This window comes from Canis aureus, chromosome 1, assembly GCF_053574225.1.
Source record: "Canis aureus isolate CA01 chromosome 1, VMU_Caureus_v.1.0, whole genome shotgun sequence".
NCBI classification, from domain to species: Eukaryota; Metazoa; Chordata; class Mammalia; order Carnivora; family Canidae; genus Canis; species Canis aureus.
Window position 1 is genome coordinate 99,755,698 of NC_135611.1, and position 20,013 is coordinate 99,775,710.

Consider the following 20,013-nt stretch of genomic DNA (forward strand, 5'->3'; position numbering starts at 1 on the left):
TTCTGTATGTGTATGTTAAGTCCAAATGGTCTAACCTGTCATTTAAAGCCCAGGTTTCCCTACTGATTTTCTATCTAGATGATCTACCCATTGATGTAAGGGGGGTATTAAGGTCCGCTACTATTACTGTACTGCCGTCCATTTCTCACATTAGGTCTGTTAATATTTGCCATATATTTAGGTGCTCCTATTTTGGGTACACAAATATTTACAAATGTTTTATCCTCATGTTTATTAACCCCTTTGTTGTTATATAACACTCTTCTTTGTTTCTTATGAATCTTAAAATAAAGCTATTTTGTCTGATGTAAGTATAGCTATCCCAACTTTCTTTTGGTTTCCATATACATGAATATCTTTTTCCATCTATCCCTTTACTTTCAGTGTATGTTTGCCCTTAGGACTGAAGTGAGTCTCTTGTAGGCAATGTATAGATGGGTCTTGTTTTTTTTTAATTCATATAGCCACTCTACATTTTTTGATTAGAGAATTTAGTCACTCTACATTTAAAGTAATTAATAGGTAAGTACTTACCGTCATTTTGTTATTTTCTGGCTGTTTTACAGTTTCTCAGTTCCTTTCTTCTTCTCTTTCTCTCTTATCTTGTGGTTTGACTTTCTTTAGTGGCACACTTAGATCATTTTCCCATTATCTTTTGGATATCTACTACAGGTTAATGGTTTGTGGTTACTTACATATAACTTGTATTTATAAGTCTAAGTTGATAACAACTTAAGTTTGAACACATAATAAAGCTCTACATTTTTACTTATCCAAATAAGTTTACATCTTTTTATCATGAGTATCCCTTAACTAATTATGTATTTCCATCTTTTTTTTTTTTTTTAACTTTCACACTAGATATGTTAAGTGATTAACTCACTACTTTTACTATAGATTTGCCTTTACCAGGAGATTCATACTTTCATGTTTCCATGCACTAATAAGGACTCTTTCTTTTCAGCTTAATGAAGTAGTCCCTTTAACATTTCTTATTAAGGTCAGTGGTCAACTCTAGGTTTTGTCTATCAGGAAAACTTTTCTCTCTCCTTCAATCTGAATGACTTTGTAAGGGAAAGTATTCCTGATTGGGAATTTTTCTTTTTCAGAACTTTGAATAAACTGTGATACTCCCTCCTGGCCTGAAACATTTCCACTGAAAAATCTGCTAAAAGTCTAATGAGGGGGTTCCCTTGTTATTAACAAACTGCTTTTCTCTTGTTGCTTTAAGATGCCCTCCTTTTTTAACTTTTGACATTTTAATAATAATGTGCCTTGGTCTTTTTTAAGTTCATCTTCTTTGGAACTTTTTGGGATTCCTGGGTCTGGAGGTCTGTTTCTCTCTCAAAGTTAGAGAAGTTTCCGCTGATTATTTCTTCACATAAATTTTCTGCCCCTTTTTCTTTCTTCTGAGATTCCTATAATGCCAATGTCAGTTCACTTGATCTTGTCCCATAAGACCCTTAAGCTATCTTTCCTTTATTTCTTATTTCTTTTTGCTTCTCTGATTGGGTCTGTTCCTCTGCCCTGTATTCAAGTTCACTGATCCTTTCATCTATTTAATTTAGTCTGATGTTGAACCCCTCTACTGTATTTTTCAATGCAGTTATTATATTCAATTGTCATTTCTGTTTTGAATGCTTTTTTTCTCCCCTCTTTGAAGTTCTCACTGTGTTCACCCATTCTTCTCCCAAGTGCAGTGAGCATCATTCTGATTGTTACTTTAATCTCCTTTCTGTAAATTATTATCTCCATTTGATCAAGGTTTTTTCTAAAGTTTTATCTTTTTCTTAGTTTGGAATATAATTCCTTTGTTTCTTCATTTTTTTTTTTTAATCTGAGAAAGAGAGAAAGAATGAGCAGTGGGGAGGGGCAGAGGGAGACAGAAGCACACTCCCCACTGAGCAGGGAGCCCGACATGGGGCTCAATCCCAAGGCCCTGAGACCTAGACCTGAGCTGAAGGCAGATGCTTAATTGACTGAGCCACCCAGGTTCCCCTTTCCTTGACTTTCTACATTGGTTTCTATGCATCACATGAAACAACTGCTTCTCCCAGTCTTGTATGGTTGGCCTTACACAGAAAATGAAACTTATCGTTCAATATTGCCCTAGCTCTTGATTGTCTCTCAAATTTTTATCATTATTCAAGGAGCCTATTTTATTTATTTATGATTTTTTTTTTTTTTGAGAGGGAGAGAGAGAGAGCTTGCAGTGGGCAACAGCAGAGGGAGAGGGACTAGTAGACTCAATGCTGAGCATGGAACCTAATGCAGGGCCCAATCCCAGAACTATGAGATCATGATCTGAGCTCAAATGAAGAGCTGGATGCTCAAACAACTGAGCCACGCAAGAATCTCTATTTTTAATAGTTCTGGTAGTTGAGGATGTGCCAAGACCAGATATTAATTAAAAATTTCTCAGGCAGCCTGGGTGGCTCAGCAGTATAGTGCCGCCTTCAGCCCACAGCCTGATCCTGGAGACCCAAGTCAAGTCCCACATCAGGCTTCCTGCATGGAGCCTGCTTTCTCCCTCTGCCTATGTCTCGCGCCTCTCTCTCTCTCTCTCTCTCTCTCTCTGTGTGTGTGTGTGTGTGTGTGTGTGTGTGTATGTGTCTCTCATGAATAAATAAAATCTTAAAAAAAAATTCTCTACTTTGGAATCATTCTGTTTTACTGGGTTTCAGGAAGAGTAGTTATAAAAACATTCTTAGCCATTTTCCCTACAAACTGACATTGAACTAATTTATTATACTGCATGGAATTTAAACACTGACACATGTTAATTCTGATGTTCTCACACCAGACAGTATATCCAGAGAATGGAATTGTATATTCCAGTGACCTCTGATAATAACAGCTGCGACAAGATGGATAATCATTCAAGCTCCCTTGATGTATTTCCCTATAAACTAAGGGGGTTGGGGTTAATAGTCTATAAGGTCACTTATGGTTCTCACATTGTATTACTGTGATTTTATTTAAACAATATTTTCTAAGCAGGATAATTAAAAACTAACCTAAATGATAAAATTTTCTAGTGGTTAAACATCTCCCTCTAGTGGAAATTCTGTTTTAAAAAAATGTTTAGGATCACAGAAGATTGTATCTTCACTTTTTTCCCTATTAGTCTCAACTATAAAAATCTGCCCAATGTGTAAAACGGTAAAACCATTTTAGAAGGCATTTTGGTAATACCAGGATTTACATGTACATCTCCTATGACCTAGAAACTCTACTACTCTAAAGGCATATTTACACAAGTAAGCCTAGAATATGTGAGGATTTGCCTTTACGTACTAAGTTTTTAAAAATTCTCATCAGCTCATTACATTTGAATTCCAAGCGACAAAGAAATATAGATAGTCCCTTGATTCCTACTTCTCCAGAAAAGCCCAGGAGTCCCACATGTGACTTAATCCTAAAACCTTCCTTACTCGAGAGTTGTTTATTTGTAACATCTTTTTCTTTTTCTTTTTTTTTAAGATTTCATTTATTTATTCATGCAGGACACAGGGGCAGAGAGAGAGAGGCAGAGACACAAGGCAGAGGGAGAAGGAGGCTCCATGCAGGGAGCCTGATGTGGGACTCGATCCCAGGTCTCCAGGATCAGGCCCTGGGCTGAAAGTGGCACTAAACCACTGAGCCACCCGGGCTGCCCTATTTGCAACATCTTACTTAGCAATCTGTTTCTCAAGAAAAATCATAAAATTGGAAAGAGAGACACCAAGTGTTTTTAACATATAGCCAGGGAAAGTCTGCAGCAAATTCAGTAAAACTGAGCAGTTCAAAGATTCCTATTATTTTGAAATGTGAATAACAACTTACCAGTATTTTAGAGATTTACCAGTTCCTGTACTCTTTGTCTATCAAAGAATATCAACTGTTCCTCTTGTAGATTTTTTTTTCCCCTGCATACCCCAAAGCACATTGGACAGAAACTACTGATAGTTCCCAATACTTATACTTCTTTCTTGCACCAATTTTTCACTGTTCTCAAGGCCATGTATAATGCAACCTGAATTTTCAGGCTCCCTTGATACATTATTGGCCAATAGAATGCAGGTGAAATGATGGATGTTGCAACTTCTAGAAAGTATCCTTCAACAGAAAAGATAAGCCCTTGTTTGCCCTACCCCCTCCCCAACACCTGAAGTGATCATCACACCATGATTTGGAAGCCACATGGGTAATGGCAGAGCCTGAAACTCATAAAGTCACCATACCAGGTCTTGAAAACTTAGCTTATAATTTTGTGTAAGCAACAGAGAAACCTCTAGTACTTCTAATACTTTGATCTACCTTTAAGTTTTCTGTTGTATGCAACTCAACTAATTCTTATTTAGCATGTGAAATGGTAGTATACCTTTAAGCCATTACTAAATTGTCACAAAATTTTCAATCATGCTTTGGTGGTAGGAGATCATAATATTAAGCTCAATATACTATTAATAACGACATTAGGTATGGAGTGGTGCCACCATTGCCCGGTAGAAGGCAGGGAACATGGTCACTGCAGCAAAGCCCACAAGGCTCCCGTCTTGTGTGTATTGCTTCACGTAGCCACACAGGACCGGCAAGCCAGATCACTATAGAAGTTGCCCAGTGCCAATTCATGATGAGAATGCCAATGCAGCACATCGTACTACAAAATATATCCCCAAATTGTGATGTCATCCTTGAGCTGACTCATAATGGGACCAAACTACCACAGATATTTTCCTTCAGAGGCTTAAGGTAAGCAAAATATGCAACTTAAACAAAATGAAGTTTAAAAACTGCAGTCTATTTTATCTCTTAGACCATAGCCTCACTAATGAACAGGCTAGTCAATCTTTGGGGATAATCCATTCTGGAATGTATAGCTCTACTGAGCAGCTGGTTCACCTCAATTTCAGAGGACTAACCTCTTTTCAGCTGGACTTATGGACAAGCTTCCCAAGGATGAGCCTAGTTTTGCTAACAGTCTAGCTACTCTCCAGATAACCCATGGAACAACTGTAAAAGATAAACACCAATAGCAAATATAGTCCACAGGACCCCAAGGCTACTAGGATGCTCCTGAGAAGTCTCCCGGGCAATGTCTACACTGTCAGTACAGATTTCTCAGACATGGAGATGGACCTTGGGCCTATGATGATTCCACCAACCTGACATGGACTGTAGGCCCAAGTCATTAATGGAGGCTAGAATGCAGGGGAGTATGTGGTATATCACCATTCTGACTTTAAGATCTCATTAGCACCACAGAGAAAAAATTCAGCTGGTATAACTATGCAACCCTTTGCAATGGGACAACATCCAGGAGTTCCTGGGGAACCCAAAAGAGAAGCATGGGGGTCCTGGCACAGACTCTATCCCAAATGAGATCAATCCATTTGCATCCACATTCTATTTCAGTCTTTGACAGATGATCTTTGAGGTAATGCAGAATAGTAATTTCACCTTGGTGACCCGACATAGTCCTAAGGCCTGGTGACAACCTGGAAATGTTTACCTCCCATGCCCTGTGTCATATCCTGCTCAACCAGCTTTGGCAATGGTACACTATGAATGTTCTTAGTCACTTCAGCAGTGTTAAAGGGAGAACACTGCTGAGGTGGGAGCAAGTTGGGAGCTCCGTCATCAGATGAGGGGCCTAGACATCCCTCAGCCCCTTCTCAGTCTGCCAGGGCCAGAGGTGGCAACCAGGGATAGGGACAGCCCAGATAACTGAAAGTAAGCACTCTTGGCCAGTTGAGGGGGCTATCTGACACCTTAAAATTTAGGGCTGTTTTTGTGGCTGAGGACAAGGATCAGGAATTCTAGCACATGACTATGAATGTAAGCAAGCATCTTGTCTGTAGGACTTGGGTTATGCCAACTGGTCTACATCTGCTTTGGTTATCCAGTAAGTTGAGGCCAAGAGAGCCTGCCTGCCTGTCCCTGTGTGTCTCTTTTACACATACTCCAAGTAGGCCTAGTTTACAAAACCAACTGGTTGAACTGTTTTCTGCTATCAAAGTTTGTGCCTGGGCCAAGTCAATTCTTGAAATCATGTCTGGATCTCACAATTCTTAGAGCCATATTTTGAAGGTTTCTGACCCTGTTCTGCCCAACTCTGGACATACGCTGCACATTATCATTCTGTCTGCTTTCTGATTTTATGCAAAGTCTTAGCCAGTACAGATGTTCTCAGACAAGTATCTTGTTCCTGTGTTGTGTCTTAGCAGTCCTGTATAACTTAGAATAACCACAAACTAATTTGGAATCTAAGCCACAGCCCCAAAGAGTCTTCAGGTGGTTGTGGTTCCAAATGAGAGGCTCTGAACAGGAACTCCCAACTCAGCTGCTCCCAAACACCTGCTCCACAGAAAAATGAGTGAGATAAACATTTTGTTGTTTTAAGCTATTAAATTTTGGGGAAATTTGCTAAGCACCAGCAGATAACTAATAAATAATAGATAGCTGGCATAAACCACGGAGGGCATCCAGGACTATTGCCATGACATCGGGACTTGCTCTGAGAGAGTAGGAGAAACTTGCTATCTGCCTTCCAATAAAACACATAGACCATCAACAACACTCTTTCATATGCAATTGCCAGAGCAGTTATACTGTTAAAATGGTATCACTTTGCACAAGTGTACAAGAAGGTCCTGAACCATGAACTTCTCCTCAGCTCAGCCACTGCTTAAGGCTGGGGTGTGGGAACTGCCTAATCACAGCAGCAGAACCTCTGTTACCACAATATACTCCATTTACCTGGATTTCCAGAATCTCAAATTCAAGTTGAAATGTAATCATGTGGCAATTTCCTGATAATCTGTGTTTCTGCAGAACTTTCTTTATACCTATTGATCAGAAAAAAAAAATTTATTTGCAAGTAAGTTTCCTTCAAATATCTATTATTTAATTTTGTGTGAAAATGTATAATACATACGGGTATATGTATGAGAGTGCATATTAGTATTTACATTGCAAATACCTGGAAAACATGTACCAAACTGATTTACTTCTGCAAAGTTAACTTGTTACTTTTAATCTAACTTCTCAATTATACTAAAGATTTTTTTAAGATTTTTTATTTATTAATTCATAAGAGACACAGAGAGAGAGAGAGAGAGAGAGAGAGAGGCAGAGACACAGGCAGAGGGAGAAGCAGGCTCCATGCAGGGAGCCCGACGTGGGACTCGATCCCAGGTCTCCAGGATCAGGCCCTGGACTGAAGGCGGCACTAAACCGCTGAGCCAACTGGGCTGCCCTATACTAAAGATTATAGTAAAACATGCTAGTATAGGGGTATCTCGGTGGCTCAGTCAGTTGAGTTTCCAACTCCTGATTTCAGCTCAGGTCATGATCTTAGGGTCGGGAGATCAAGCCCCACGTCTGAGCATGGAGCCTGCTTAAGATTCTCTCTCCCCTCTCCAAAAAAAAAAAAAAAAAAAAAAGATTCTCTCTCTTCCTTTGCCCCTCTCCCCACTTGAGCTCTCAAAGGAAGGAAGCAAGCAAGCTACTATAATCCTACACAAGTTTGAATCATAACTGTTGGATTGGGTTTTTTCCAACACTCTCTGATTCTACTTAAAAACACTAAATGGAATCCACCTATTTATCTTTTACCTTTCAAAATTTATACTTCAATGCGTAAGATGCCCTATTCCTGAGCATACAACTCCATACTTTTTGAGATGTTTCCTATGTAACCACGACCGAGATAAAAGATACAGAAATTTAAAAATACACCATAAAATTGCCTCATCCCCTTGGCCAGGTTATATACTACCCACCCCCCAAGAGATAACCACTAGTCTGACTTTAAATCATCTAATTTTGCTAACAAAGGCATTCTTAGAAGAGCACAACTCTGCAAGGATAAAGAAGAAAAAGGAGAGTAAGTTAAGTTCGGAAGCTGAAAATCAAATGGAGGAGCTAGATATCACACAGAAAAGAACTAAGCTAGCAGACTTATGAAAATTAAAACCTAAGTTAGCAATGGGGGAAGCTCAGTATTAAGTACATTCAAAAGCATTCTGAACAGGCAGCACGAAGTACCTCTGCAGATGAGGGTCAACTCAAGAAGACTCAAGGTGGGAAAACTAAGATTTCTACACTAATACAACTTATACCTGGCCTAACCTCACTCTCCCATCCTCTCTGTATTCCATCTCTTCCTTTCAAGTATCTCAAGTGCCTAAATTCTGTCACCCATTTCTGTATATATTTCAGACTTCCACTGAGATGAGCTACCCAAGACCCTTGGAGGATCAACTCATGATCCCTGTCATGGGGGTTATATCAGTGGAAAAATCAGGAAGCAATTCCAAAAGTGACTCCTTTATTTTTTTCTCTTAACATTTTATTTATTAGAAAGAGAGAGAGTACAAGCCAGGGTAGGAGGACGGAGGCTGAGGGAGATGGAGAAGCAGACTTCTCGCTGGGCAGGGAGCCTGATATGGGGCTCAATCCCAGGACCCCAGGATCATAACCTGAGGTCGGAAGCAGATGCTTAAACAACTGAGTCACCCAGGCCCCCCCAAAAGTGATACCTTCTTTAAAAGATGATACTCTTGTCCAAAGCTCCCAAATTCCAATGCACAGCTGAATTAGCTTCCCTTTATGAGTTAGTGCATCACAGATCCTTGGCAATAAAACTTAGTCAATGAGACTAAGAGCACAATAGATGAGGCAGCTCTCATTATCAGTGGTGAACTCCTAAGATTTACAAATTAATGGTGCTGTTCTTCTTTCAATTTCCAGTAATTATTTCTATTACTTGACTATTAAGACACAATGACAAAGCCTGTGTCTTTCTTAGTATCTTCCTCAGACAGCTTTAGAACAGTATAATGCACACCATAATGTTAAAAAGATACTTGACAAAACAAGTTTACCACAACCACACAAATAGTTACCTTAAAGAATTTTATTTTTTAAGATATATTCATTTTTAAGAGAGAGAACCCATGGGGGAGAGGGGGAGAGAGAATCCCAAGCAGACTCCCCACAGAGCACAGGGCCCAACACAGGGAATAATCCCACTACCCTGAGATCATAACCACCTGGGGCAAAATAAAGAGTCGGACACTGACTGAGCCCCCCAGGTAACCTTACCTTGCAGAATTCTGATTTAATGTCATGACAACCAGTTTCCTATGCATAAGGTAAGCTTTAATATCACTTCTAAATTAAAATTAATGCTTACTCTTTTCTGTCTTCTCAGTGCTTGTTAAGTCCTCTGTCTTCATAGAGTAATTTCTTATATTGATACCAGTAAGTGTGCTTAGAAAAAGAAGTTCTGATTCTAAATGTTCAAGATGACTTTGCAGATCTTTCGAAGAGGCCCATCCTTCAGAATCTGATGGATATATTTCTCGAAGTGATTTTCTAAAAAGCAAATAGAGTAAATAATTACTCCAATGAAGAAACCACTAACAAATACTTTACCTAATAACTACAAATTTCTTAAACCATTTCCATTTTCTTACTCTCTTCCCACAAAAACTATCTCATTTTTCTCAAAACCAAAGTAGCTATTAACAGTGTAATCTTTAATCTCAAATTAACACAAAGCTAACTTAATTATATCACTATATTTCTACCTATTACAAACAACTGTAAAATAAAGTATATCAAGAGTACTCTGGCGCAGCCTCGGTGGCACTGGGGGCAGCAGTTTAGCACCTGCCTTCAGCCCAGGGCATGATCCTGGAGTCCCAGGATCGAGTCCCACGTCGGACTCCCTGCATTGAGCCTGCTTCTCCCTCTGCCTGTGTCTCTGCTTCTCTCTCTCTCTGTGTGTCTCTCATGAATAAATAAAATCTTTAAAAAAATAAAAATAAAAATAAAAATAAAAATTACTTTAAGAGATGCCTGGGTGGCTCAGTTAAGCATCCGCCTCTTGATTTTCGCTCAGGTCAAGATCTCAGGGTCAGGTGATTGAGCCCCACATCAGGCTCCTTGCTAATAAGCAAGGAGTCTGCTTAGGATTCTCTCTCTCCTTCTTCCTCTGCCCCTCCCTACACTTGCATGTGTGCTCTCTAAATAAATAAAATCCTTTTAAAAAAATTACTTCAAGCTGAGAAAATAAATGAAACCAAGAAGCAGTCTTCATGTACAAATGATAAATTCCTGCCAAGTAAATACCAAGTATCACAGAAAACTATAAATGAAAAAAACTTCAAGGTATTTCTGACAGAGCAAACTGATAAAAGAATTAAAGTATCACATTGAAAGATAGATACATAGAATCCATAAAAAAGAATATGGCTGAGAAAGGAAAGAATGGGGAGTTATTGTTTAAATACAGAGTTTCACTTTGGGATGATGAAAAAGTTCTAGAGATGGACAGTGGTGTTGGATGCATGACAATGTGAAAGAACTTATTAGTGCAACTGAATTGCATACTTTAAAAAGGCTAGAACAATAAGTTTTATGTTATATATATTTTACCATACACCAAAAATAGACAAACTGCATATTCTCATAGCAGTGATTTACTCTGAGCAAAATATCATTACTGCACTTCAATTAATGTCATGAGTTTCAATGATTTGGAGTTACATGCATTATTGGCTTTGTAGTTTTATCATTTTTTTAAAGATTTACTTTATTTATTCATGAGAGACACAGAGAGACAGGAGAGAGAGGCAGAAGGAGAAGCAGGCTCCTCGCAGGGAGCCCGATGTGGGACTCGATCCCAGATCCTGGGATCATGCCCTGAGCTCAAGGCAGACGCTCAACCACTGAGCCACCCAGGCATCCCAGTTTTATCATTTGTTAATTTCAACTTAGCATAATTTTTCTTGGTCAAAATTAAGAGTTCCACAAGGAAATTTTCTCTGTTAAAAGAGATCTACAAAAGACCTGATTTTAAAAATCAATGATCTAGGATTCTGGGAAGCTGGTGGAGAAGGGAGCACCAGGAATCCGCTACCTCACCTAAACAATAATTACACTGACAAAATCTGTATGATCAAATTTGTAAACCTGTGGAGTCTGCTGAAGGCCTACAACTTCCAGGGGAAGGTTTGAAGTTAACTGCAGTGACTTTTGGGCAATTTCAGCTCTTAGCACAGTAGTAGCTATGTATCCCTCACTCCAACAACAGGCGCAAAGCTGTGTACATGTTCCTGAAGCAGGGTGCACATGCTTTAGAAAAGCAAGAGGCAAAAACAGACTCTGTCCACCAAATACTGGGTATCTGTGCTGATTGCCGCTTCTGACCAGAAAGGTACAAAGAGATAGCCTTGATGCTGCTGCTTTTCCCTTTGTTACTCCACTCCATCTAAGGTGAGATCCAGGAGAGTTAAAGAACCACTGCTGTTTTCTCCCCCCCTTATTGTTGGCTTTTCCCCATTTAAGTCACACATTAAAGATTAAGACATTCAAAATTGACTAATATATAAGGAAAACTTGAAAGTGACTACACATGCCCAAGGAAAGGCTCAGAAAAGACCTAAGAAGACAATTAAGTTTGCACCTCAGGCTTATCTTCAGCACACAGCCTAAAAATTAACAAAGCTAAACAAGCAAGCAAACAAAAACCACTAAAACAGCAAGCCATAGGGATGGGGTGGGAAATCAGATTTCCAAAGTCACCACCTTATTAGATTAAAATGTCCAGTGCTCAACAACAACAAAATTACAAGGCATCCAAAGAAACAAAGTACGACCTTCAAAAAAAAAAACTTTAACAAGATTTGTCCCTGAGAAAGACTTAATGGCAGATATATTATACAATGACTTTAAGACAACAGTCCTGAAAATACTCAAAGATAGAGGATATGAAGAAAATTAAGAAAATGATGTGTGAACCAAATGGAAAGTTCAATAAAGAGATTTTTAAAATCCTAAAAAGAAACCAAAAAGGAATTCTGGAGCCGAAAGGCACAATAACTAAAATGAAAAATTCACTAGAGTGATTCAAAGGCACATGTAAGCAGGCAGAGGAATCAGTGATTCTGAAGATAAGACAACAGACATTATTGAGGCTGAGGTCCAGAAAGAAAAAAGACTGAAGAGAGGAACAAAGTATAAAGGATTGTATGGGACACCAACAAAAGAACCAACATACGCAACATAGGAGTCCCCAGAAGACAGAAAGAGTTAGACCAACAGAAGAAATAATGATTGAAAACTTCCCAAATTTTATGAATGACATTAATATGAAAATACAAGACATTCAACAAACTCCAGAATGAACTCAAAGAGACTCACACCAGATGTAGTCAAATTTTCAAAAGCCACGCATAAAGACAAACCTTGAAAGCATCAAGAAAAAAGCAAACCATCACATACAATGGTTCCTCAATAACATAGGAGACCTCCTCTCAGAAATTTTGGATCAGGGGTTCCTAGGGGGCTCAAGTCAGTGAAGCATCTGCCTTTGGCTCAGGTCATGATCTTAGGTCTTGGGATCAAGTCCTGCATCAGGTTCTCTGCTCAGCAGGGAGTCTGCCTCTTCCTCTCATTCTCCCTCTGCTTGTGCTCTCTCCCCCTCAAATAAATAAAATATTAAATTAAAAAAAATAGAAATTTTGGATGACAGAAGACAGTGGGCCTATATAATCAAAGTGCAAAAAACAAACAAAAAACTGTGAAGCAACAATCGTATGTATACCTCATCCAACTGTGCTTTGCTTTGTTGTGCTTCCCAAGTATTACATTTTTTTACTAAAGATTTGTGGCAACCCCGTGTTGAACAAGTTTAATGGTCCCATCTTTTCCAACAGTATTTGCACATTTTGTGTCTCTGTATCACATTTTGGTAATTATCACAGTATCTCAAACTTTTTCACTACTATTGCATTTGTTATGGTGACCAAGGAAGTAGTAAACAAACACTTCTTGCCTGGCTATCATATCATTAATACTCAGTACATAGAAACACCCACCCAGTTCCTTGTCCTTCCTCTGAAAGAGGCATATTCACATACTTTAAAAGTTGCTGCCTGAAAGTCTGGTTCAAATCAGCCTGAATCTGGCAGCTGACTGTCCCCACTTTCAGACACTGACAAATCTTGTCATACCTTGAGTTCTTGACAATCACTAAGAATAGAATAGACTGCTAAGACAATCACAAAGGTTTGAGAGACAACCAAGACCAAGAGCAGGACTGAAAAAAAAGCTCATCTATTACATGAAGCCACACCTACAAAAACTGCAAAAATATGGCTCTTTTATCTAGGGCAAAGAAACCAGCAGTCATAGAAAATGAAACAGAAAAATATGTTCAAAATGAAAAAATAAGACAAAATCTCAGGAACAGATCTAAATGAAACGGAGATTGGTCAAACAGTGAGAATTTCAACAAGAGGGAGAAAGCATAAGATACTAAATAGAAGTTGCAGAGCAGCTTGACTACAATAAATGTACAACATTATTCAACAGAGAAGTTTAACATCAGACTAGATGAAGAAGTATCAGTAAACTTGAAGACAGAGCTGTGGATATCATCCAAATAGAGCAGCAAAAAAGTAAAAAGAATAAAACAAAAAGAAGGTAGCTTAGTGGGGTTATGCACAAAAAACAAACGAACATTTGAGTTTAGGGGTCCTAGAAGAAGGAGAGAGAAAGAGGCAGAAAATTTATTTGAAGAACTGAAAATTTACCTTTCTTTTCCCTGGAGAAAGAAAGAGGGATCCAGATCTAGTAAGCCTAAGTAAACCAAATTAGATGAACCCAAAAACCCATACCAAGACATTTTACAAAGTATCAGATGTTAAAGGACAGAATCTTCAAAGCAGCAAAAGAAAGAAAACTTGTTTCGTACTAGGGAACCCCATAAGACTATAAGCAGACTTCAGCAAAAACATTGTAGGCTAGAAGAAAGTGGTATGATATATATAAAATAATGAGAGTGAAAAAATACCAATTAACAATACTCATTCTGGCCAAGTTGTCTTTCAGAACTAAAAGAGAGCTTTTTTTAGACAAGTTAAAGGAATTCACCACCAGACTGGCCTTACAAGAAATGTTAAAGGGAATTCCTTTAAGATTTTTAAATCTTAAAAATAATAAAATAAACATCAAAAACATGAAATGTGCGATAGAAGAGTAAAAACAGAGCTTTACAATGCATTTGAAGTTATCAAATTAAAATATTCAAATTAACATATAGCCATAAATACAAAATATACAGAACATTCCACCTAGTTCCTTCTTTTTTTTTTTTAGGATTTTATTTATTTATTCATGAGAGACACAGAGAGAGGGGGGGGTGGGCAGGGACACAGGCAGAGGGAGAAGCAGGCTCCATGCAAGGAGCCCGACATGGGACTTGATCCCAAGTCTCCAGGATCACAGCCTGGGCTGAAGGCGGTGCTAAACCGCTGAGTCACCCAGGCTGCCCTCCACCTAGTTCTTTTCAAGCAGAAATGGAACATTCTCCAAGAGAGGTCATATGTTAAACATAAAACATGACTTAACTAATTTAAGACTGAGATCATATCAACCAACTTTTTCAAACACAATGCTTGAACCTAGAAATCACAAGCAGAACACTGGACAATTCACAAATACATGGGGATTAAACAATATACTACACTGAGCAACCAATGGGTCAAAGAAAAAAAATCAAAAGTGAAGTCCAAAAAACCTTGAGAGAAATGAAAATACAGCATAAAAAAACTCATGGGCTGCAGCAAAAACAGTCCTAAAAGGAAAGTTCATAGCAGTAAACACCTACCTTAATTAAGAAACAAGAATCTCAAATAAACAACCTGATTTTATACCTCAAGAAACTAGACAAAGTAGATGAATGAAGCCCAAAGTTAGAAGGAATGATATAACAAAGATCCAGGCTGCTGGCCAGAGAGGTGGAGGGGGAGGCAGAATGGAATGGTGACAAACAGACTCAAAAAAAAAAAAAAAAAAAAAAAAAGGTTGAAAGCTTGATTTTTGAAAAAATACATAAAAAATTATCTAGAATTACTAAGAGAGAATTCAAATAAAATCATAAATTAAAGGAGATGTTACAACTGACACTACAGAAATACCAAAGATAGTAACACTATAAAAAAATAATACACCAACATATTGGCCAACCTAGAAGAAAATTCCCCGGAACATACAACTCCCAAGACCAAATCATAGAGAACAGAAAATGCACATAGAGGTGTCTGGGTGGCTCAGTTAAGTGTCTGCCTTCAATTTGGGTTGTGATCTGAGGGTCCTGGTATCAAGCCCTAAGTCAAGGTCCAGGGAGTCTGCTTCTCCCTCTCCCTCTCCCCCTGCCTCTGCCTCGCACCCCTGCTCATGTTCACTCTCTTGCTCACTAGAGTTCTCTCTCTCTCAAATAAGTAAATAAAATCTTTAAAGAAAAAAAAACAAAAAAAAAAGTAAATAGACCAATTAACAGAACATTTAGTTAGTAATCAAACTCTACCTACAAAGTAAGGTCTAAAACTCGACAGCTTCACTGGGGAATTCAACCAATAATTTTTAAGAAAATTAACACTGACCCTTCCCAAACTCTTTCAAATAACAGAAGAGGAACAAACGCTTACAAACTCATCTTACGAGGATAGGATTACCCTCATATCAAAACCAGACATGAAAACTGTAAGAAAATTACAAGCCAGTATCCCTGATGAGCACAGACGCAAAAATGCCCAACAAAATATTAGCAAACTGAGTTCAACGTTAAAAGGATCACACACCATGATCAAATGAAATTTATTAAAAAATTTATTTATTCATGAGAGACACAAAGAGAGAGGCAGCGACATAGGCAGAGAGAGAAGCAGGCTCCCTGTAGGGAGTCCAATGTAGGACTCGATTCCAGGACCCCAGGATTATGCCCTGAGCCAAAGGCAGATGCTCGACAGCTGAGCCACCCAGGTGTCCCTGATCAAGTGGAATTTAGTCCAGGAATGCAAAGATGGTTCAACATTCACAACAAACAAGCTGATATATAACAAACTTAAGGATAATAATCATACGATCATCTCAATTGATGCTGAAAAAGCATTATGACAAAATTCAACATCCATTTATGGTAAAACCTCTCAATAGTAGGCACAGAGGGAGTATACTTTAACTTAATAAAGGCCATATATGACAAAGCAACAGTTAACATCACACTCAAAAAGCTGAAAACTTTTCTTCCAAGATCAAGGCGAGGATGCCCATTCTTGCCACTTTTGTTCAACATAGAAGTTGAAGTCAGTAGAAGTAGTAGTCAGTAGAAGTCAGAGCAATCAGGAAAGAAAAATAAATCCAACTGGAAAAGTAAAACTGTCACTATTTGAAGATAACATGATATTCTATACAGAAAACCCGAAAGAATCTCCAAAAAAAAAAAGTTAGAATAAACACATTCAGTAAAGTTATTAAAAGCAATACACAGAAGTCTGTTGTGTTTCTATATACTAATAACCATCAGAAAGAGAAATTCAGAAAACAATCCCATTTACAATTGCATCAAGAATAACAACATACCTAGGAATAAATTTAACCAAAGAAGTGAAAATCTGTACCCTGAAAACTGTAAGACATTGATGAAAGAAACTGAAGGCACAAATAAATGTAAAGATATTCATATTAATGGACTGGAATAAGTAATATCACTAAAATGTCTATACTACCCAAAGCAATCTACAAGTTCAACGTAATCCCCATCAAAATGCCAATGGAATTTTTCAAAAGACATAGAAAAGACAATTCTAACGTGTTTATAGAAGTACAAAGAATCCAAATAGCTCAAACTATTTTGACAAAGTAAAATGCCAGGGGATCCCTGGGTGGCTCAGTGGTTTAGCGCCTGCCTTTGGCCCAGGGCATGATCCTGGAGTCCCGGGATCAAGTCCCACATCAGGCTCCCTGCATGAAGCCTGCTTCTCCCTCTGCCTGTGTGTCTCTGCCTCTCTCTCTCTCTGTCTCTCTCATGAATGAATAAATAAAATCTTAAAAAAAAAAAAAAAGCAATGCTAGAGGCATCACACTTCCTGATCTCACGCTATATTACAAAGCTATAGTCAAAATAACGTGATACTAAAAAATGTGTTTATATATATGTACATATATATAATATATACATATATACACATATATTATTGGCATAAAAACAGACACAAAGATCAACGGAACAGAATAAAGAATCCAGAAATAAATGCATTCATATAGAGTCAATTAATTTACAACAAAGGAGCCAAGAATACACAACAGGAAAAGAATGGTTTCTTCAACAAAAGTAGGAAAACTGGGTAGCCAATACAAAAGAATGAAACTGGACCACTATCTTACACTACATACAAAAATTAACTCAAAATGCACTAAAGACTTGAACATAAGACCAGAAACTATGAAACTCCTAAAAGAAAGTAATGGCAGTAAACTCTCTGTATCTGTCTTGGCACGGACTTTTTGGATTACATATCAAAAGAAAATACAACAAAAGCAGAAATCAACATGTGGGACTACATCAACTGAACAATTCCTCTACAGCAAAGGAAATCAGTAAAATAAAGGCTAACTATGGAATGGGAGAAAATATTTGCAAGTCATGTTATCTGCCAAGGAGTTAATATCCAAAAAATATAAAGAATTCACATAACTCAGTAGTAAAAGAAAAAAAATCTGATTAAAAAATGGACAGATGGGGGATCCCTGGGTGGCGCAGGGGTTTGGCACCTGCCTTTGGCCCTGGGTGCGATCCTGGAGACCCGGGATCGAATCCCACATCGGGCTTCCGGTGCATGGAGCCTGCTTCTCCCTCTGCCTGTGTCTCTGCCTCTCTCTCTTTCTCTCTCTGTGAATATCATAAATAAATAAACATTAAAAAAAAAATGGACAGATGGGATGCCTGGGTGGCTCAGTTAAGTGTCTGCCTCTTGATTTTGGTCCAGGTTATGATTTCAGGGTGAAGAGATTGACGTGGCGTCCAGTTCCACACTGCTTAAGAGTCTCTCTTCTCCATCTCCTCCTGCCCCTCCCTACACTCCCCCCTCACACATGCACTATACATTCTCTCCCTCTCTAAAAAATAAGAGGGGGTGCGGTCGGGGCAGAGAATCTGAATAGGTATTTTTCCAAAGAAGATATACATCTGGCAAAGAGGTACATACAAAAGGTTTTCAACATCACTAATCATGACAAAAATGCAAATCAAAACCACAATGAGGTATATCTCCTCACACTTGTCAAAATGGATTATCATAAACACAAGAAATAAAGAGTTGGTGAGAATGTGGACACAAGCGAATCTTTTTGCATTGTTGATAGTAATATAAAGTGGTGTCACCAATATAGAAAACAGTATGAAGTTTCTTCAAAAAATTAAAAATAGAACTAACCATGTGAGACAGCAATTCCACTTCTGGGTACTTACCTGAATGAAACTAAAACACTAACTCAGTAAGATAATATGCATCCTCATGTTCACTGCAGAAGTATTTAGAACTTAACTGTCAGCAGATAAATGAACAAAGATGTAGTGGATATCATAAAACTGAAATATTCAGCCACATAAGCAAATCTTTCCATTTGTGACTACATGGATGGACCCTGAGGGCATTATGTTAAATGAATTAAGTCATATCAAGATAGACAAACATATGATCCCACTGATATGTGGAATCTTAAAAATCCCGAACTCATAGAAATAGAGTAGACTGATGGTTGCCAGGGGCAAGGATGAGGGGTTTGGGAAAATGGGTGAAGGTGGTCAAAGGGTACAAATTTCCATTTATAAAATTTTAAAAGCCTGGGGATGTACTGTACAGCATAATGACTATACTTAATAGTGTACTGATATCTGAAGGCTGATAAAATAGTAAATCTTAAAATTTCATATAAAAAAAAACTTGTAACTATGTGTGTATGGACATTAACCAGACTTAGTGTCATATCATTTTGCAATTTGTACAAATATCAAATCATTATATTGTACACCTGAAACTAAGATAATCTTATATGTCAACTATACCTCAATAAAAACTAAAATAATAATTGGAGACTTCAATACCCCACTTACAATAATGTACAGAACAACTACAGAGAGTTAAGGAGAGTAGTGAAATAACACAATAAGCCAATTAGACCTAATAGATGTATACAGAACATTCTACACAACAGACAAATCTAACAGACAAATAAATTCTTCTCAAGTGCATGTGGGACATTTTCCAGGACTGGGTAACAAAATAAATCTCTATGTATTTTAAAATATAGTTATCATACAAAGTATCTTCTCCAACCACAATGGTATAAGGATAGATTATCAATAACAGAAGGGAAACTGAAAAATTCACAAAATTGTGGAAGTTAACATACTTTTAAACAATCAAAAGACTCAAGATGAAACCACAAGGGAAATGAGAAAATACTTGAAGACAAAAATGAAAATACAAAATATCAGAATTTAAGAGACATGGGAAAAGATGCTGGGGGACTGAACAGATGGTGATAGGGGAGCAGTGGCATTTGTAACGCAAACACTTAAAGAACAAAATCCCAAATCAACAACCTAATATTACAACTGAAAAAAAAATGAACTAAACCAAAGATAACAGAAAGAAAAAGATAATAAAAGTTAGAGCAGAGAGAAATGAAAGATAACAGAAAAACAGAGAAAATGAATGAAACCAAAGGTTGGCTCTTTGAAAGGATCAGTAAAACTGACAAAACTTAACCTAGATGGGACTAAAAAAGAGTGATAATGGGCACCTCACTGGCTCAGGTGGTAGAGCATGGGACTCTTGATCTTGGGGTCATGAGTTCGAGCCCCATGCTGGGTGTAGAGTTTACTTAAAAAGAAAACAAAACAAAAATAGACTCAAATTACTAAAATCAGAAATGAAAATAGAGACATCACCAATTCTACAAAAATAAAAAGGATTATGGGAGTATTATGAATAACTATATGCCAATACATTGGATAACCTACATGAAATGGCTAAATTCCTAGAAACACAAACCCTACCAAGATTAAATCATGAGATAAGAAATATGAATACTTATAATTAGTCCGACTGAATCCATAATCAAAAAATCTCCAAAAAAGAAAAGTTCTAGACCTGATAACTACATGAGTTA

At 37.8% G+C, this 20,013-nt stretch overlaps 1 protein-coding gene across 4 annotated transcripts in view; it reads right to left on the reverse strand.

The window, feature by feature from the left end:
* Positions 1 to 20,013, reverse strand: part of CENPP (centromere protein P) — a 222,945-nt gene that overhangs the window by 198,238 nt on the left and 4,694 nt on the right. For 2 of the 4 annotated variants that reach the window (XM_077911128.1, XM_077911137.1), the window contains exons 2-3: positions 9,182 to 9,363; positions 6,742 to 6,830 (exon numbers count right to left, since the gene is read on the reverse strand). In XM_077911128.1, the coding sequence (XP_077767254.1) occupies positions 6,742 to 6,830; positions 9,182 to 9,363 (271 nt within the window). Of the gene's footprint in view, positions 1 to 6,741; positions 6,831 to 9,181; positions 9,364 to 13,589; positions 13,700 to 20,013 lie in introns of those variants that run through there. The other 2 variants (XM_077911147.1, XM_077911155.1) reach the window with 2 other exon arrangements.